Source organism: Mustelus asterias, chromosome 11 (genome assembly GCF_964213995.1).
Source record: "Mustelus asterias chromosome 11, sMusAst1.hap1.1, whole genome shotgun sequence".
NCBI lineage: Eukaryota > Metazoa > Chordata > Chondrichthyes > Carcharhiniformes > Triakidae > Mustelus > Mustelus asterias.
Window position 1 is genome coordinate 46,191,457 of NC_135811.1, and position 15,153 is coordinate 46,206,609.

Below are 15,153 nucleotides of genomic sequence, written 5' to 3' on the forward strand. Positions count from 1 at the left end.
ATCTGGTGAAATGGTGCAATGATGATAGTCTCCTCCTCAATGTCAGTAAAATGAAAGAGATAGTCATCATTTTCAGGAAGCGTAGTGGAGAACATGCTCCTGTCTACATCAATGGGGATGAAGTGGAAATGGTCGAGAGCTTCAAGTTTCCCTAGGTGTCCAGATCACCAACAACCTGTCCTAGTCTCTCCATGCTGACGCTATAGTTAAGACAGCTCACCATCATCTCTACTTTCTCAGGAGGCTAAGGAAATTTGGCATGTCCGCTACGACGCTCACTAATTTTTACAGCTGAACCATAGAAAGCATTCTTTCTGGTTGTATCACAGCTTGGTATGGCTGCTGCTCTGATTAAGACCGCAAGAAACTACAAATGATCATAAACGAAGCCCAGTCCATCACTCAAACCAGTTTCCCATCCAAAGACTCCATCTACACTTCCCGCTGCCTCAGAAAGGCAGCAGCATAACCCAGGACTCCACACACCCCAGACATTCTCTCTTCCACCTTCTTATGTCAGGATAAAGATACAAAAGTCTGAGGTCACGTACCAGCCGACTCAAGAACAGCTTCTTCCCTGCTGTCACCAGACTTTTGAATGGACCTACCTCTGGACTGGACTGTAGGCAGCCTTCTAGGGTGTAGAGAAAGTTGATCTTTCTCTACACCCTAGCTATGACTGTAACACTACATTCTGCACCCTCTCCTTTCCTTCTCCTCTATGTACTCTATGAATGGTATGCTTTGTCTGTATAGTGTGCAAGAAACAATAGTTTTCACTGTATCCCACTACATGTGGTAATAATAAATCAAATCAAATAAGCACAACATTATATAACTTTAGAGTTACAGGTTATGCAGTGTTTTGCTTTTGTATAATTTATCCTTTGTTATATTTCATTCGGACAGAAGTGCTTCTCTGGAATAAATATTTATAATTCCTTAACATGCTGGAGCACTGAGATCTTCAGTCTACAAGAGCATCTTGGAGAATGTGTTTTTTGCTTTGTATCTTAGCAACACAATGACTCCCAGCATGCTTTTCCCCAGCTGTAGTTTCTCCTCCTCCTTCCTGTTGAAGATATACATAGATATGCATGCATTCACATAATGCCTCAAGATACCATGTCCTTCATTCCAACAAGGTGCCTGGACTTCATATGGATCCCAGTATATAACATCTACTGACACCATGATGCCACTACGGGGATCATGCTGTCTCGGAACCGAATTAACCTTGCATGGACTGGTTCCTCCTCGTCTCCGTCATGGTCTCCAGCCATATAATCTAAGGATCATAGAATCCCTACAGTGCAGAAGGAGGCCATTTGGCCCATCGAGCCTGTACCAACAACAATCCCACCCAGGCCCGGTAGCCCCATGTGTTTACCCTGCTAGGCTCCCTGATATAAAGGGGCAATTTAGCATGGCCAATCCACCTAACCCGCACATCTTTGGACTGTGGGAGGAAACCGGAGCACCCGGAGGAAACCCACGAGAATATGCAAACTCCACACAGTCACCCAAGGCTGGAATTGAACCCGGGTCCCTGGCGCTGTGAGGCAGCAGTGCTAACCGCTGTGGCCCTGTGCCACCCTCCAAAAACTTTGCATTCTTCCAACTCTGGCCTCTTGTCTATCCCCCATGTTATAATTCAGGTCAGAAACTCCAAAGTGCTTTATGAAGCTCTGTCTTCTCAGCCTTGTAACATCTAGCAGCCCTCTGGATACACCCAGAACAATTTGAAGTCAGAACAGCTTCCCAGAACACCAGGGACAGACTCTGGTCAAGGCACCAACAGCAGATTTTCCACTCCAGGAAGACAAGAAGCCTTGCTTTCAGCGAACCAGCAGAATTTCCAAAACCAGGGAGAGAGAAACACTTCTTTTCCGTTTGATGTCCCTTCTAAACTCAAACTGCAGCCAGCCAAACAGAAAATGAAACCTTAAATTCACTAGGAAGAAAATAAACTGTCCAAAACACATGGCCTGCCAACCAGTCTTCCTCCTAACAATGCAGGATCATAAAAGATCCCAGAGTAAAAATAAACAAAACGCCATTTAAACCACTGAAGGAGCAATAAAAGGGCTCCGACAGACAATTCAGCAATAATGAAATAAGCTGAGGCTGAGAGAGCTGCAGAGAACATGATCTTTTTAAAACGTTTCTTAAAGGTACACTAATGTCACACCAACTCCCAATGCCCCACCATTGGTGGCCATGGTTTCAGCTGTCTAGACTCTAAGCTCTGGAATCCCCTCCCTAACCATCTCTATCTCTCCAACTCTCACCCCTCTGTTAAGACCCCCTTAAAAAGCTACCTCTTTGACAGTTGGATCATCTGTACCAATATCTACTGCCCTGGCTCAGTGTCAATTTTTGGAAGATTTTCTCTGTGCAGTCCTTTGGTAATTTTCTTGTTTAAGTCTCTACATAAACACAGGCTGCATTTGTTTACTGGAAATAGCGACAGTCTCAGGAAGGCTGACTTAAAAGAAAAATGAGCTGAGCTGCCAATCTTAATCAATCAGATGAATTTGTTTTTTATTCATTCGAGGGACATGGGCATCGCTGTCTGGCCAGCACTTATTGCCCATCCCCAGAGAGCAGTTGAGAGTCAACCACATTGCTGTGGCTCTGGAGTCACATATGGGCCAGACCGGGTAAAGACGGCAGATTTCCTTCCCTAAAGAACATTAGTGAACCAGATGAGTTTTTCCAACAATCAACAATGGTTTCATGATGATCAGCAGATTCTTAATTCCAGAATTTGTTTTATTGAATTCAAATTCCACCATCTGCCATGGTGGGATTCGAACCCGGGTCCCCAGAACATTAGCTGAGTTTCTGGATTAATAGTCTCGCGAAAGTGCCACTAGGCCATCATTTCCTTCAGACTGAAGAATCTAGAAGAGAAATGGGATGTGCTGTGCATCATTTTGATAATGCTGTTACTTTTCCATCTAGCACCAACCTTCCCTGTTAGAGACTTGAGGGTTAACTGGATCCTAATAAGAAGAATCCTGGACCCTAGGAATGCTGCATTTAAATACAAGCTACTGTCGTGTTGTTGATTTGTTTTTGATCATCCCAATACATGCAAAGAGATACTGCTGGAGTTTAGTCAAATTTTCCATACAGCTGGGACCCTCTTAACAGTGGGCGCACACATTTGCAGGCTATTTGTCCTGAGATTGTGAAAGGCAACTTCTTTCTTTATCTAGAGTACAGTGGGATGAACTCTGACCCATCACTCCATGTTCCATTAGTGAGCTAGGTCGGCTGGTTCATCATTCGCAATGTCTTGACGTACTCGGGATCTGTCCAGTCCAGGTGGTGGATTCTTCGGTTAACATGGTTCTGAGATTCCATCCCTAGGTGTGTCATCTTGGAGCCAAAATTACCCCACTTCTCCCACTTTCTCCATTTCCCCTGTCCCAAACACAAGGAGGATAGCCTCTAACTGCTCAACAGATATCTGTGAATTTGATCCTCGCAATAGGCAGCAGATATATCAGCCATGATTGAATGGTGGAGCAGGCTCGATGGGCCGAGTGACCTAATTCTGATCCTATGTCTTCTGGTCTTCTACAAGGATTGCCTTATGAGAGGCCTGATAGCTTGTACAACTTACCATAAGACACACATTAATCCATTGCTACCATTCCCTGATGCCAATGTGGACATGCACTGGATTAATTATGTAGCCCTAATTTAAGATTGTGCCCAATGGTACTGGATTTCCCCCATCAGGGGAAACAGCTTCTCTGTGTTTACATTATCAACTTTCTTGATTGTTTAAACCACCTTGATTAGATCATCTCTTAACCTTCTAAACTCAAGAAAACAGAAGCTAAGATTGTTCAAGCTAGCTGAGTAATTGAACTCTTTTAAGCCCTGGTGTCATTACAGTTCATCTTTTAGTCATCTCCAATGGGAATGATTGGCGCTGTAGCTGGGATGTCATTGGAACCCATAACCTGGGCTGTATCCTGAAAACTGAGCAATTTCTTGATTATCATTTGAAATGAATTGAATTGGCTGAAGGCAAGCTTCTGTGATGGTGGGGACCTGACCAGAAGGCAGAGATGGGTCATTCACTCAGCACTTCCGGCTGAAGATGATTCCAAACACTTAGCCTTGTCTATTGCACTGACCTTCTGGGCTCCGCCATCATTGAGGATGGCGAGGTTGATGGATCCTCTTCCTTCTTTGGTTGTTGTCAGTTTTACAGAGCTTTGATCTGATCCATTGGTTGCAGGATTGCTTAGCTTTGTGTATAACATGCTGCTTCTGCCGCTTAGCATGCATACAGTCCTGGTTGGCACCCTCATTTCGTATGCATGGTTCTGCTCCTGTTTAAAGTTAAAACTTAAAGTTTATTTATTAGTGTCACAAGTGGGCGTACATTAACACTACGATGAAGTTACTGTGAAAATCTCCTAGTCACCTGTTCGGGTACACTGAGGGAGAACTTAGCATGGCCAATGCACCTAACCTGCATATCATTTGGACTGAGAGGGTAAACCGGAGCACCCGGAGGAAACCCACGCAGACATGGGGAGAGCGTGCGGACTCCGCACAGACAGTGACCCAAGCCGGGAATCGAACCTGGGTCCCTGGCGCTGTGAGGCAGCAATGCTAACCTGGTATGCATTTCTACCTTCTCATTAAACCAAAGTTGATCCCTTGTTTTGATGGTAATGGTATTGTGAGTGTTATGCTGAGTGATAACTTTACAGATAGTGGTTCATTACAATTCTGCTCATGCTGATGGCCCACAGCACCTGAGGATGCTCCATTTTCAGCTGCTAGATCGGTCCTAAACCCATTGCATTTAGCATGATGGTAGCGTCATACCAGACGATGCAGGGTGTCCTCAGTGTGAAGATGGATTCCACTAGCACCGTGCAGTGTTATGGGCAGCTCACCTATCTGAGGTAAATTGGTCAAGATGAGGTCTCTGCTGTTTGTTCTCCCTCTGCTACAGGCCCAGTCTAGCAGATATGTCCTAATGTGGGGTTACTGAGTCACTCTTAGAGATGGATATTGAAGACAACCAACCACACTCTGTATGCTTTCTGCCCCTGGTGATTCTTTCAGGTGATGTTCAACATGAAGGGGTATAGATGGATCAGCTGACGGAGGGTGACAAGTAGCAAACAACAGGTGATTTCCTTGTCCATATTTAACCTGATGTATGAAACTTTGTGGACTCAATGTTAAGAACTTCCTGGGCCACTCCCTCCTGACTGTATACCACCATGCTGGTGGAGCTGTCCTGCCAGTGGGGAAGGATATACTCAGTAATGGTGATGGTAGTGCCTGGAACATTGGCTATAAGGTATGATTCCACCAGTATGATTACATCAGGTTGCTGCTTGACTAGTCTGTAGGACAACTCTCCCAATTCAGATACAAGTCCCCAGATATTAGTGAGCAGAGTTTTGTAGGGTTGCCTGGGCTGGCTTTGACTTTGCCTGAATTTGATGCCTACCCAGAAGGAAAAGCAGTAAAACCTGGAAATTGCAGGTATTAGTCTGAACTGGTCCCATACTCCTTAAAATGGCACTCCCATTCTGGCCAGTACCATCATTGCCAAGTTTACCTGTTTTTTCCTTCAGGTCCATCAGTTTTCTCTGGATTATACTTTCTCATAGTGGTTTAGTGCAACTGTGTAGCTGGCTAGGCCGTTTCAGAGGGCAGTTAAGAGTCAACCACATTGCTGTAGCTCTGAGGTCACTATGGGCCAGACTGGGTGAGGAAGGCAAATCTCCTTCTCTAAAGGACATTAGTGATTTGGGTGGGTTTTTACAACAACCTGGTTGTTACGTGGTCACTGTTACTGATATTAGCTTTTTATTCCAGATTTATAACGTTTATTTATTAAATTTTATTTATTAGTCGCAAGTAGGCTTACATTAACACTGCAATGAAGTTATTGTGAAAATCCCCTAGTTGCCACACTCCGGCACCTGTTCGAGTACACCGAGGGAGAATTTAGCATGGCCAATGCACCTAACCAGCACGTCTTTCAGACTGTGGGAGGAAACCGGAGCACCCGGAGGAAACCCACGCAGACACGGAGAGAACGTGCAAACTCGACACAGACAGTGACCCAAGCCGGGAATTAAACCCAGGTCCCTGGCGCTGTGAGGCAGCAGTGCTAACCACTGTGTCACCATGAATTGAAATTCCATATATGCTATTTATTTTGAATTCAAGTCTCTGGGCCATTCTGGGACTACTAGTCCAGTAATGTAAAGATAGTTTCTTCAGGGAAGTGATGAAAACTTACATGAAACCAGATAAAAAAATACGTGGAATAAAATGTCAGTTATCCAATGGCGAAAAACAACCATGAGACAAAACATCGTTCACATGGGTTTCTCATATATCGTCCTACTGCAAGGCTATGTGCTTAGCTTTCAATCATTTGGTTGGTGAAATTCTGCCTTCAACCATGGCTTGGCCCAGTGACTTTGTCCTGTTGGAGCCATTCTTGGAGAATTAACTTTGGGGACTCACTGAACAGTGCTGATCCGAACCCCACTGAATTCATGTCATTGTTCAATATTTATAACTATTTTCACTCCTCATGATTCCTGATCGATTCCCAACAACAGAATGGCACTATTGTGGGGTACCCGAGGTACTGCCCAAAGTTTAGACAATACAAGACTCACGAAGCAGATATCTCCGTATAAAGACATAACTTTATTTAAACCAGTGGCCGCCAGGAGTTCATCAAAGGGTTAAGTAGCTCTGGCATAGAGCAGCAAAACCTCTCCGATGAATCAAATGAACGTTCTCACGGGTTCCCTTAAAGGTCTCTATCTAACCAGACTAATTCGTGACACCACAACTGGGCAACAGTCCATCTAATCGGGACAGTGAATAAACCCTCTTCGTGAAATATAATAAAGTGTACTAAATGTTCTCCCATGTGAAACTTTACTGATAAAACTTGCATATTTCCAAGCCTCAAATATTCTCTCGAAATATGGCTTCACCATAATGACTTTTACCATGATGCCTTGTGGTAAAATGCTTTTTGACTAAAGTGAACAATACTCCTTAAAATCAATAATTCAAAACATCAGCATATGTGTTTTACATCATAATCACTTGTTTGAATCAATTGCTGCATCTCATATGTATAAATTGCTTCTTGTTAGCTCATGAACTTATTTAAAACTCATTTAACTGAATGCTGCTAGTTCTGTCCGTGCCTTAATGTCTACTCGCTCAAAAATCTTACCACCACATTAGGGGTTCCACCTACAGGCACAAAGTTAAATTTAAACATAATTTCCAATCCTTTTAGTTAAGACTTAAATTTGGAAAGCACATTAGGGAACCCTGTACTATCCGAGGTGCAAATAGCAACACTGTTGATCTCATTATGGGGAATTACAGGAAGCAAGAGGTTTTATCTCTGTCATAATGTGGCTTCTCCACTGTCCCAACGTGGTAACATTCACCAACCTTTCTGCTCAAGGCAAAAGCAAAATACTGCAGATGCACAAAAATGGAAATAAAAACCGAAATACTCCAAAGACTTTCCAGAGAGAGAAATAGACATCTTGGTTTGATGATCTTTCATCAGAATTGAAAACCGTTAGAGATGTAACAAGTTTTAAACTAGTCCAGAGGTAGGTAAAGCAGTGAGAGGTGTAAGAACTAAAGGGAAAGTCTGTGATAGGATGGAAGGTTACCAACGTGGAAGGCCAAATCTAGATTGAGTAATTGCTTTGGGGAACATCTCCATTCAGTCTACAAGTCACCTGAACTAACCTGTCATTTAATTCTCTGCTCCATTCCCACTCTGACTTCCACCTCCTATAATGTCCCACTGAAGCTCAACATAAGCTCAAGCAATAGCACCTCATCTTTCAGTTAGACACTTTACAGTATTCTTTCAGATTATAACCTTTGCTCACATTGTTTGCACAGCAACTATTGGTGCAGATTCAGCTATTGCCATTTACACCTCCTCTAGACACATCTTTTGTTTCTTTATAAAAGCAACTTTATAAAAGCAACTGCGGATGCTGGAATCTGAAACCAAAAGGGAAAATGCTGGAAAATCTGAAAATCTGTGAAACGTCAGCTCTTTTCTCTCCTTACAGATGCTGCCAGAACAGCTGAGATTTTCCAGCATTTTCTCGTGTGCTTCTTTACTGGCCCCATCACCACCCCTCTTTGTCTTGCACCCTCATCCCTTTTATCCTTTTAGCTCACTTGCTTTCCACCCTATAACATATCTTCTCTTTGTTCTTTGCTCCCCTCTGTTTGGATTGAGATACAAACCTTTTCCCTGCCCCTGTACAAGCTTCAAACCTGAGCTGTTTCCAATTCAGCAGGTAGGAAAATTCACTTTCTCTCGCTACAGGTTCTCACTGACCTAATGACTCTTTCCAGCATTTTCTGTTTTTATTCCACTTCTAAGCTGCTGGCTCAGCCCAATGAGTTTAGGTTGCACTGCTGCCTCACAGCGCCAGGGACCCGGGTTCAATTCCGGCCTTGGGTCACTGTCTGTGTGGAGTTTGCACATTTTCCCCGTGTCTGCGTGGGTTTCCTCTGGGTGCTCCGGTTTCCTCCCACAATCCAAAGATGTGTGGGTTAGGTCGATTGGCCATGCTAAATTGCCCCTTAGTGTCAGGGGGACTAGCTAGGGTAAATGCATGAGGATAGGGCCTGGGTGGGATTGTGGTTGATGCAGACTTGATGGGCCGAATGTCCTCCCTCTGCACTGTAGGATTCTATGAAAAGGTTGTTTTATGATGGGTTAGAAATCATTTGTAACTTTTACAATAAAATCTATTGCATTGTTATGCAAGCAAACACAGGCCAAAATGCAACCAAATGAACAAGTGCTGTATTTATTCCTGAAAGCCACACTGTGAATATTCTGTGAGCAGATTGGTTGATAAGGAAAAAAGAATTGAGCAGCCTTTCTAAGAAATAATATTAAGATTGTACAGATGAACGTTGGGCTGTAATACTGCTGCATTAACCAGGCACCGTGTCCACACACTTCTACACCACAGGAACAAAGGATTCCACGCAGAATGTAACCATTTATCTTTACATCGTTTCAGTTCAAGTTAAAACTTCTTAAAACACAACATTGTGGGCACTTCAACGACCATGGTTCCCTATCATCGCAGCACACGTTAAAGATCAGACTGACACTGCACACATCATAAGCTTCCTAGGTGAAAAGAAGTCTAAATTTATTATGCTAGTCTCACGTGGAGCAGTAATCTTTGGAAGTATTAATCGGGTTCAGTAACGGGATTGAAGATAAGCATTCACCATCTAATGCATTCATCAGGATTTAAAGTCCTGACGTCAGGGCTCGGAGCAGTCTGGAAGTTTTCACAATCATTTATCGTTGCATGCTGCCAACCTTGGAAGCAACTGGCCTGAACTGCCGCAACCGCTGGGGTGCCTGATGCCTTGAACTAACCTTGTCCTGCAACTACCAAAGGGGCACTGCTGATTTCACCCTTTATCTCCCAGCCTACAGCGATGCAAATCTAAAAGGACATTCAGCAGCGAACATGGGAGACATTAGCAGGGAAGCCGTTGAGAAATATTTAGAGACCAACCCACAATTTGCCAAGGAGTATTTCGACAGGAAACTCAGGCCTGAGGCAATTGGTGCAATCTTCAATGGGGCCAAGGCAGAGTTAAAGGACAAGGTCTCCTTCAGAGACCTGTGCAAGCTGGAGGAGGCTGACATTGTGTTCGAACTGGTCAAAGAGATGCAGGATGACTCCAATGTGGAGAAGCAGATGCACAATGTACTACAGAGGATTGTCACCTTGGTCAACGCAGAGAGAGGCAGCATGTTCACATTCAGGTCGAGGAATGGTACTGCAGAGCTGGCCACGAGACTTTTTAACGTGACCAGAGACTCCCGTTTTGAGAATAATCTTGTGTCACCACAGAGTGAGATAGTTTTCCCATTGGATATGGGGGTGGTGGGATGGACAGCACGCACAAAGAAAATGCAGAATGTTCCTCATGTCAAAAAGGTACCTTGCTATTGAACAATTGTCATGCATTCTGTCATATTTAGTCGCTCTATTTTAATGCAATTCAAAGTGTTACCTGATCAGTATGATTTATGCAAGATATAGCTTTCTTGAAACAATTAACTAAATGTTATTGTTTAAGAAGTTTGAACTTTTCTACATTTATATCCACACACAAATGCTACAAGGTATTTGATGGTGTGCAGTACAAATATAAAGGCAATCCTAATGAATCTTGTGTGGCATTGCTCAAGCAGTTCCAGTGTGCTGTCCATCTGTGTCTTTTCATGTCGGGTATTGTGTACCTCCCACTCATGTTGTAATTAACGGTGTCCCCTTCTCTACATTTTATTGTTTGCTTGTGCTTTTTACGTTTTTGTCTGTGTTTTTTATGTGGTCTTTTCTCACATTGATTTCTGCTTATTTTTTCTCTGTGTTTTGTCTGTAGTTATTTGGCTCCTCTGTCTCTTTCGGTGACGAGAGGAGATGTCGAGGGAAAGGACTGAGCTAGAATTGCAGAGAGCTTGTGGGTAATGTTGAGGGTTGGTGATTTGTCTAAGGTGTAGAGTGGAAGTGGAAAGCAATGTGAAAAAGGTTGTGCTATAACCACTTCATTTCGTATCAGATTCCCAGTTCCTATTCTCTCAACACCTTCGTCCCATATGTCCATCTTCACAGCATCTCACTGTCATTGTGCATGATAACTTGACCATGTCTCCTGACCACATTCCTTCCTTGATCCTTTCCCCCTTACCCTCCTCTGCCTGCTTTACAATTCCCTCCTTTCCCCTATTCTCTTTCCCCTTCTTCATTTGTCCACCCCCCACCTCCAGTCTTGCGTCCTCCATCTCTTTTTCACTCATTTCTCCTCCCCGCCCCTTCCATCCTTCAAATCTTCCTCCCTTCAACTCTTCTATATTTCCTCTCTTCATCCCCATTGCCTTTTTGCATCTTTTCCTCAGCTCCCTATCCCCTCGGGAATCTTGTCCTTCCATCTTTCCCCTTCATTCTTCCCGTCCACATAGAATCATACAGTGCAGAAGAGGCCCTTCTGTCCATCGAGTGTGCATTGACATGAGTGAAACAGCTGACATCCCACCTAATCCCATTTACCAGCACCTGGCCCATGGTCTTGAATGTTATGATGGGCCAAGTGCTCATCCAGGGACTTGTCAAAGGATGTGAGGCAACCTGCCTCCACCACTCTCCCAGGCAGCACACTCCAGACCATCCTCTAGGTAAAAAGGTTTTCCCTCACATCCCCCCTAAACCTCCTGCCCCTCACCTCGACCCTATGTCCCCTCATGACTGACCCTTCAACTAAGGAGAACAGTTGCTCCTTATCCACTCTGTCCATGTCCCTCGTAATCTTGTACAAATGAACTATTTCAGAATTGTCTGCTCCCTTTTGCCAACATCACACCCACCTGCACCACCCACTCCCCAGACCTTGTCTGTTGTTTTTCACAATTAAGAGAAAAATTGTCTGTTTGTGGTGCTTAAAGTTGTTGATTTGTTGACCAAGGGGCTGGCCCTAAGGTAGAATTCTGCACCAGCGAGGACAGAGAGGTTGAGGGGGCAATGAATAAAAGGCCTGGAGTTCCAAAAATGGCTGGTAGAATTGGGAGTGGGATGTTGACAGGAATAGGGAAAAGAAAACCTCAGGCCTATGCTGGTGACTGCAGTGCTTCAAGCATGTGGTCTTGGAGGCGGTTGTGAGGAGGGATGGGGGGTAGGGGGTGAAACAATAGGGAAAGAAGAAATAAAACTAGAAAAGACAGCATTAATAATAAATAAGCCATACCAACATTAGTTGGAAGTACAATAATGGACCTCAGAAAGAAGCAGCACTGCCACCTAGTGTTAGGAGGTCTGCATCAGTAAGGTGAGTTTTTGGAAGAGGATAGGGAAATCCGAGAGGTAATTAGTGTGCATGTGTACCTTATGGATTTAAACTAGCCTGCAGACATGATGGAAAAAGCTCAAGAAGCGCACAGTCGGTGCAAAGCTTGATTACATGACAGATAGATGATAATATAAGGCACAATTGCACAAAATATAGTTCTCCAAGAAAATAAACGACCCCGTCCTTGCTAATAAAATAATTGTAATGTGCAGAATGTTGGCTACTAACTGTAACTTTTAAAGTTGTGACCATACAAATGAATGTGTCTGCTTTCCCACACTTGAAATAGACTCTGTTGGAAGTTTGTAAACCGTAGGAGCTCCATTCGACCAGCCAAGCAGTTTGACATTCTAATGGAACTACACAGGGTAGACGGTGCTTTGCAATGATATGACAGTGGCATCTGAAAGTATTATTGTATTAGATAACAGCTAGCCAACAGAACTGAAAGGTTTTCCCACAATACAAAAGATTCTGCTAATTGAGACATTTTGGAAAAAAGTGAGAGCTCTAATCTGAATCGTTAATAATGTTACTCAGACTGCCATTAGAAGGTAACATCAATGATGGTGGACAGTGTTTTAGAATGAAGGGGTTTAGTCTGTGCAAAGCACCTCCAGGCACTCACATATAATATATTGAAACATACCTGTAACATGATATTTGTGAAGGGCAAGTCGTGCCTCACAAATTTGATAGAATTTTTTGAGGAGGTAACTAGGTGTGTTGATGAAGGTAGGGCGGTTGATGTCATATACATGGATTTTAGTAAGGCGTTTGATAAGGTCCCCCATGGTCGGCTTATGATGAAAGTAAGGAGGTGTGGGATAGAGGGAAAGTTGGCCGATTGGATAGGTAACTGGCTATCTGATCGAAGACAGAGGGTGGTGGTGGATGGAAAATTTTCGGACTGGAGGCAGGTTGCTAGCGGAGTGCCGCAGGGATCGGTGCTTGGTCCTCTGCTCTTTGTGATTTTTATTAATGACTTAGAGGAGGGGGCTGAAGGGTGGATCAGTAAATTTGCTGATGACACCAAGATTGGTGGAGTAGTGGATGAGGTGGAGGGCTGTTGTAGGCTGCAAAGAGACATAGATAGGATGCAAAGCTGGGCTGAAAAATGGCAAATGGAGTTTAACCCTGATAAATGTGAGGTGATTCATTTTGGTAGGACTAATTTAAATGTGGATTACAGGGTCAAAGGTAGGGTTCTGAAGACTGTGGAGGAACAGAGAGATCTTGGGGTCCATATCCACAGATCTCTAAAGGTTGCCACTCAAGTGGATAGAGCTGTGAAGAAGGCATATAGTGTGTTAGCTTTTATTAACAGGGGGTTGGAGTTTAAGAGCTGTGGGGTTATGCTGCAACTGTACAGGACCTTGGTGAGACCGCATTTGGAATATTGCGTGCAGTTCTGGTCACCTCACTATAAGAAGGATGTGGAAGCGCTGGAAAGAGTGCAGAGGAGATTTACCAGGATGCTGCCTGGTTTGGAGTGTCGGTCTTATGAGGAAAGGTTGAGGGAGCTGGGGCTGTTCTCTCTGGAGCGGAGGAGATTGAGGGGAGACTTAATAGAGGTTTATAAAATGATGAAGGGGATAGATCGAGTGAACGTTCAAAGACTATTTCCTCGGGTGGATGGAGCTATTACAAGGGGGCATAACTATAGGGTTCATGGTGGGAGATATAGGAAGGATATCAGAGATAGGTTCTTCACGCAGAGAGTGGTTGGGGTGTGGAATGGACTGCCTGCAGTGATAGTGGAGTCAGACACTTTAGGATCATTTAAGCGGTTATTGGATAGGCACATGGAGCACACCAGGATGGTAGGGAGTGGGATAGCTTGATCTTGGTTTCAGATGAAGGTCGGCACAACACCGTGGGCCGAAGGGCCTGTTCTGTGCTGTACTGTTCTATGTTCTATGTTCTCTTTGATTTACCCTGTAGTTCAAAATACAACACATCTAGCACTATTCATGTAACAGAACTACAAGGCACTTCACAGGGGTATTAGCAAACACAATTTGACACTGATCCATATAAAGAGATAATAAGTCAGATAAGCAAAAGCTTGGTCAAAATAGTACGTTTTAAGGGGAGTCTTAAAGGAGGAGAGAGAGAGTATAGAAGTTACGAAAGGAATTCCAGAGCTTGGTGCCATGGCAGCTGAATATATAGCTATCAATGGTGGTTCTCTGAAAATTGGGGATGCGTGCGAGGCCAGAATTGGACCAACGCAGTGATCTAGGTGAGTTGTAATGCTGGAGGAGGTAACATACAGAGGAAGGGGGCAAGGCAATGGAGGGGTTTCAACATAAGAATTTTAAATTTGAGGCATTGTTGGAGTGCGGGCCAATATAGGTCAGTGAGAACAGGGGTGAGAATCCCTACAGTGCAGAAGGAGGCCATTCGGCCCATTGAGTCTGCACCAACTCTCCAACAGAGCATCTTACTAAGCCTATCCCCAGCCCCGTCCCCACTAATCCCCCGAACCTTCACATTTTGGGACACCAAGGGGCAATTTATCATGGCCAATCCACCTAACCTGCACATTTGTAGATTGTGGGAGGAAACTCATGCAGACACGGGGAGAATGATTAGGACTTGGTGCGAGTTAGGAACCAGTCAGTGGAGCTTCGGACAGTTACATTTGGAGGATGGAAGATGGAATACCTGTCATAGCAATAATAATATTCATTAATTCTGGATACTTATTGTTTCATTTGATGTGTTGGTAATGTGCATCAGTGTACAGTTTTACTGTGGTTTGATACTAAAGTTATTATTAATCCTAAACTGTAGTATTTGCTTCAGATTTGAGCCTTCGCTATTCTTGAAAAAATGCACAACAGCTAAAGCCTTTTGTGTTGTGGTTCAGTCGATGTTTGTCCCATATTGTAAAACCAAAACATCATGAGGAACACTTTTCAGTTCTATTGGAATGCAGTTATCCAATGGAATTATATTTCTGTTTGCATTTCTTTTACCCGGTGCATTTTGGGTGCACTTCTTTTCTGCAACAGTAGAGTTTGACTCCAATTCTGTGTCAAGCTCAGCTTAAAAGGTGCCCAGGCAGTCCATTAGAGCTCCTGCACTTTAACAAAGTAGGGTATGTGTGTAGGTATATGCTTGGGCAGCTATCTATATGGGTAGTATATTTTTGTTGATAGCATGCTTGCATTGGTAATATATGTGCACAGGTTG

The 15,153-nt window shown here is 43.8% G+C and overlaps 1 protein-coding gene across 1 annotated transcript in view; it reads left to right on the forward strand.

Annotated features, from left to right (window-relative positions):
* The first annotated feature begins 9,569 nt into the window (after window positions 1–9,569).
* pde6c (phosphodiesterase 6C, cGMP-specific, cone, alpha prime) overlaps window positions 9,570–15,153 on the forward strand; it is a 46,606-nt gene continuing 41,022 nt past the window's right edge. Inside the window, exon 1 of the mRNA XM_078224404.1 lies at window positions 9,570–10,046. Within this exon, the coding sequence (XP_078080530.1) occupies window positions 9,570–10,046 (477 nt within the window). The remainder of the gene's footprint in view (window positions 10,047–15,153) is intronic.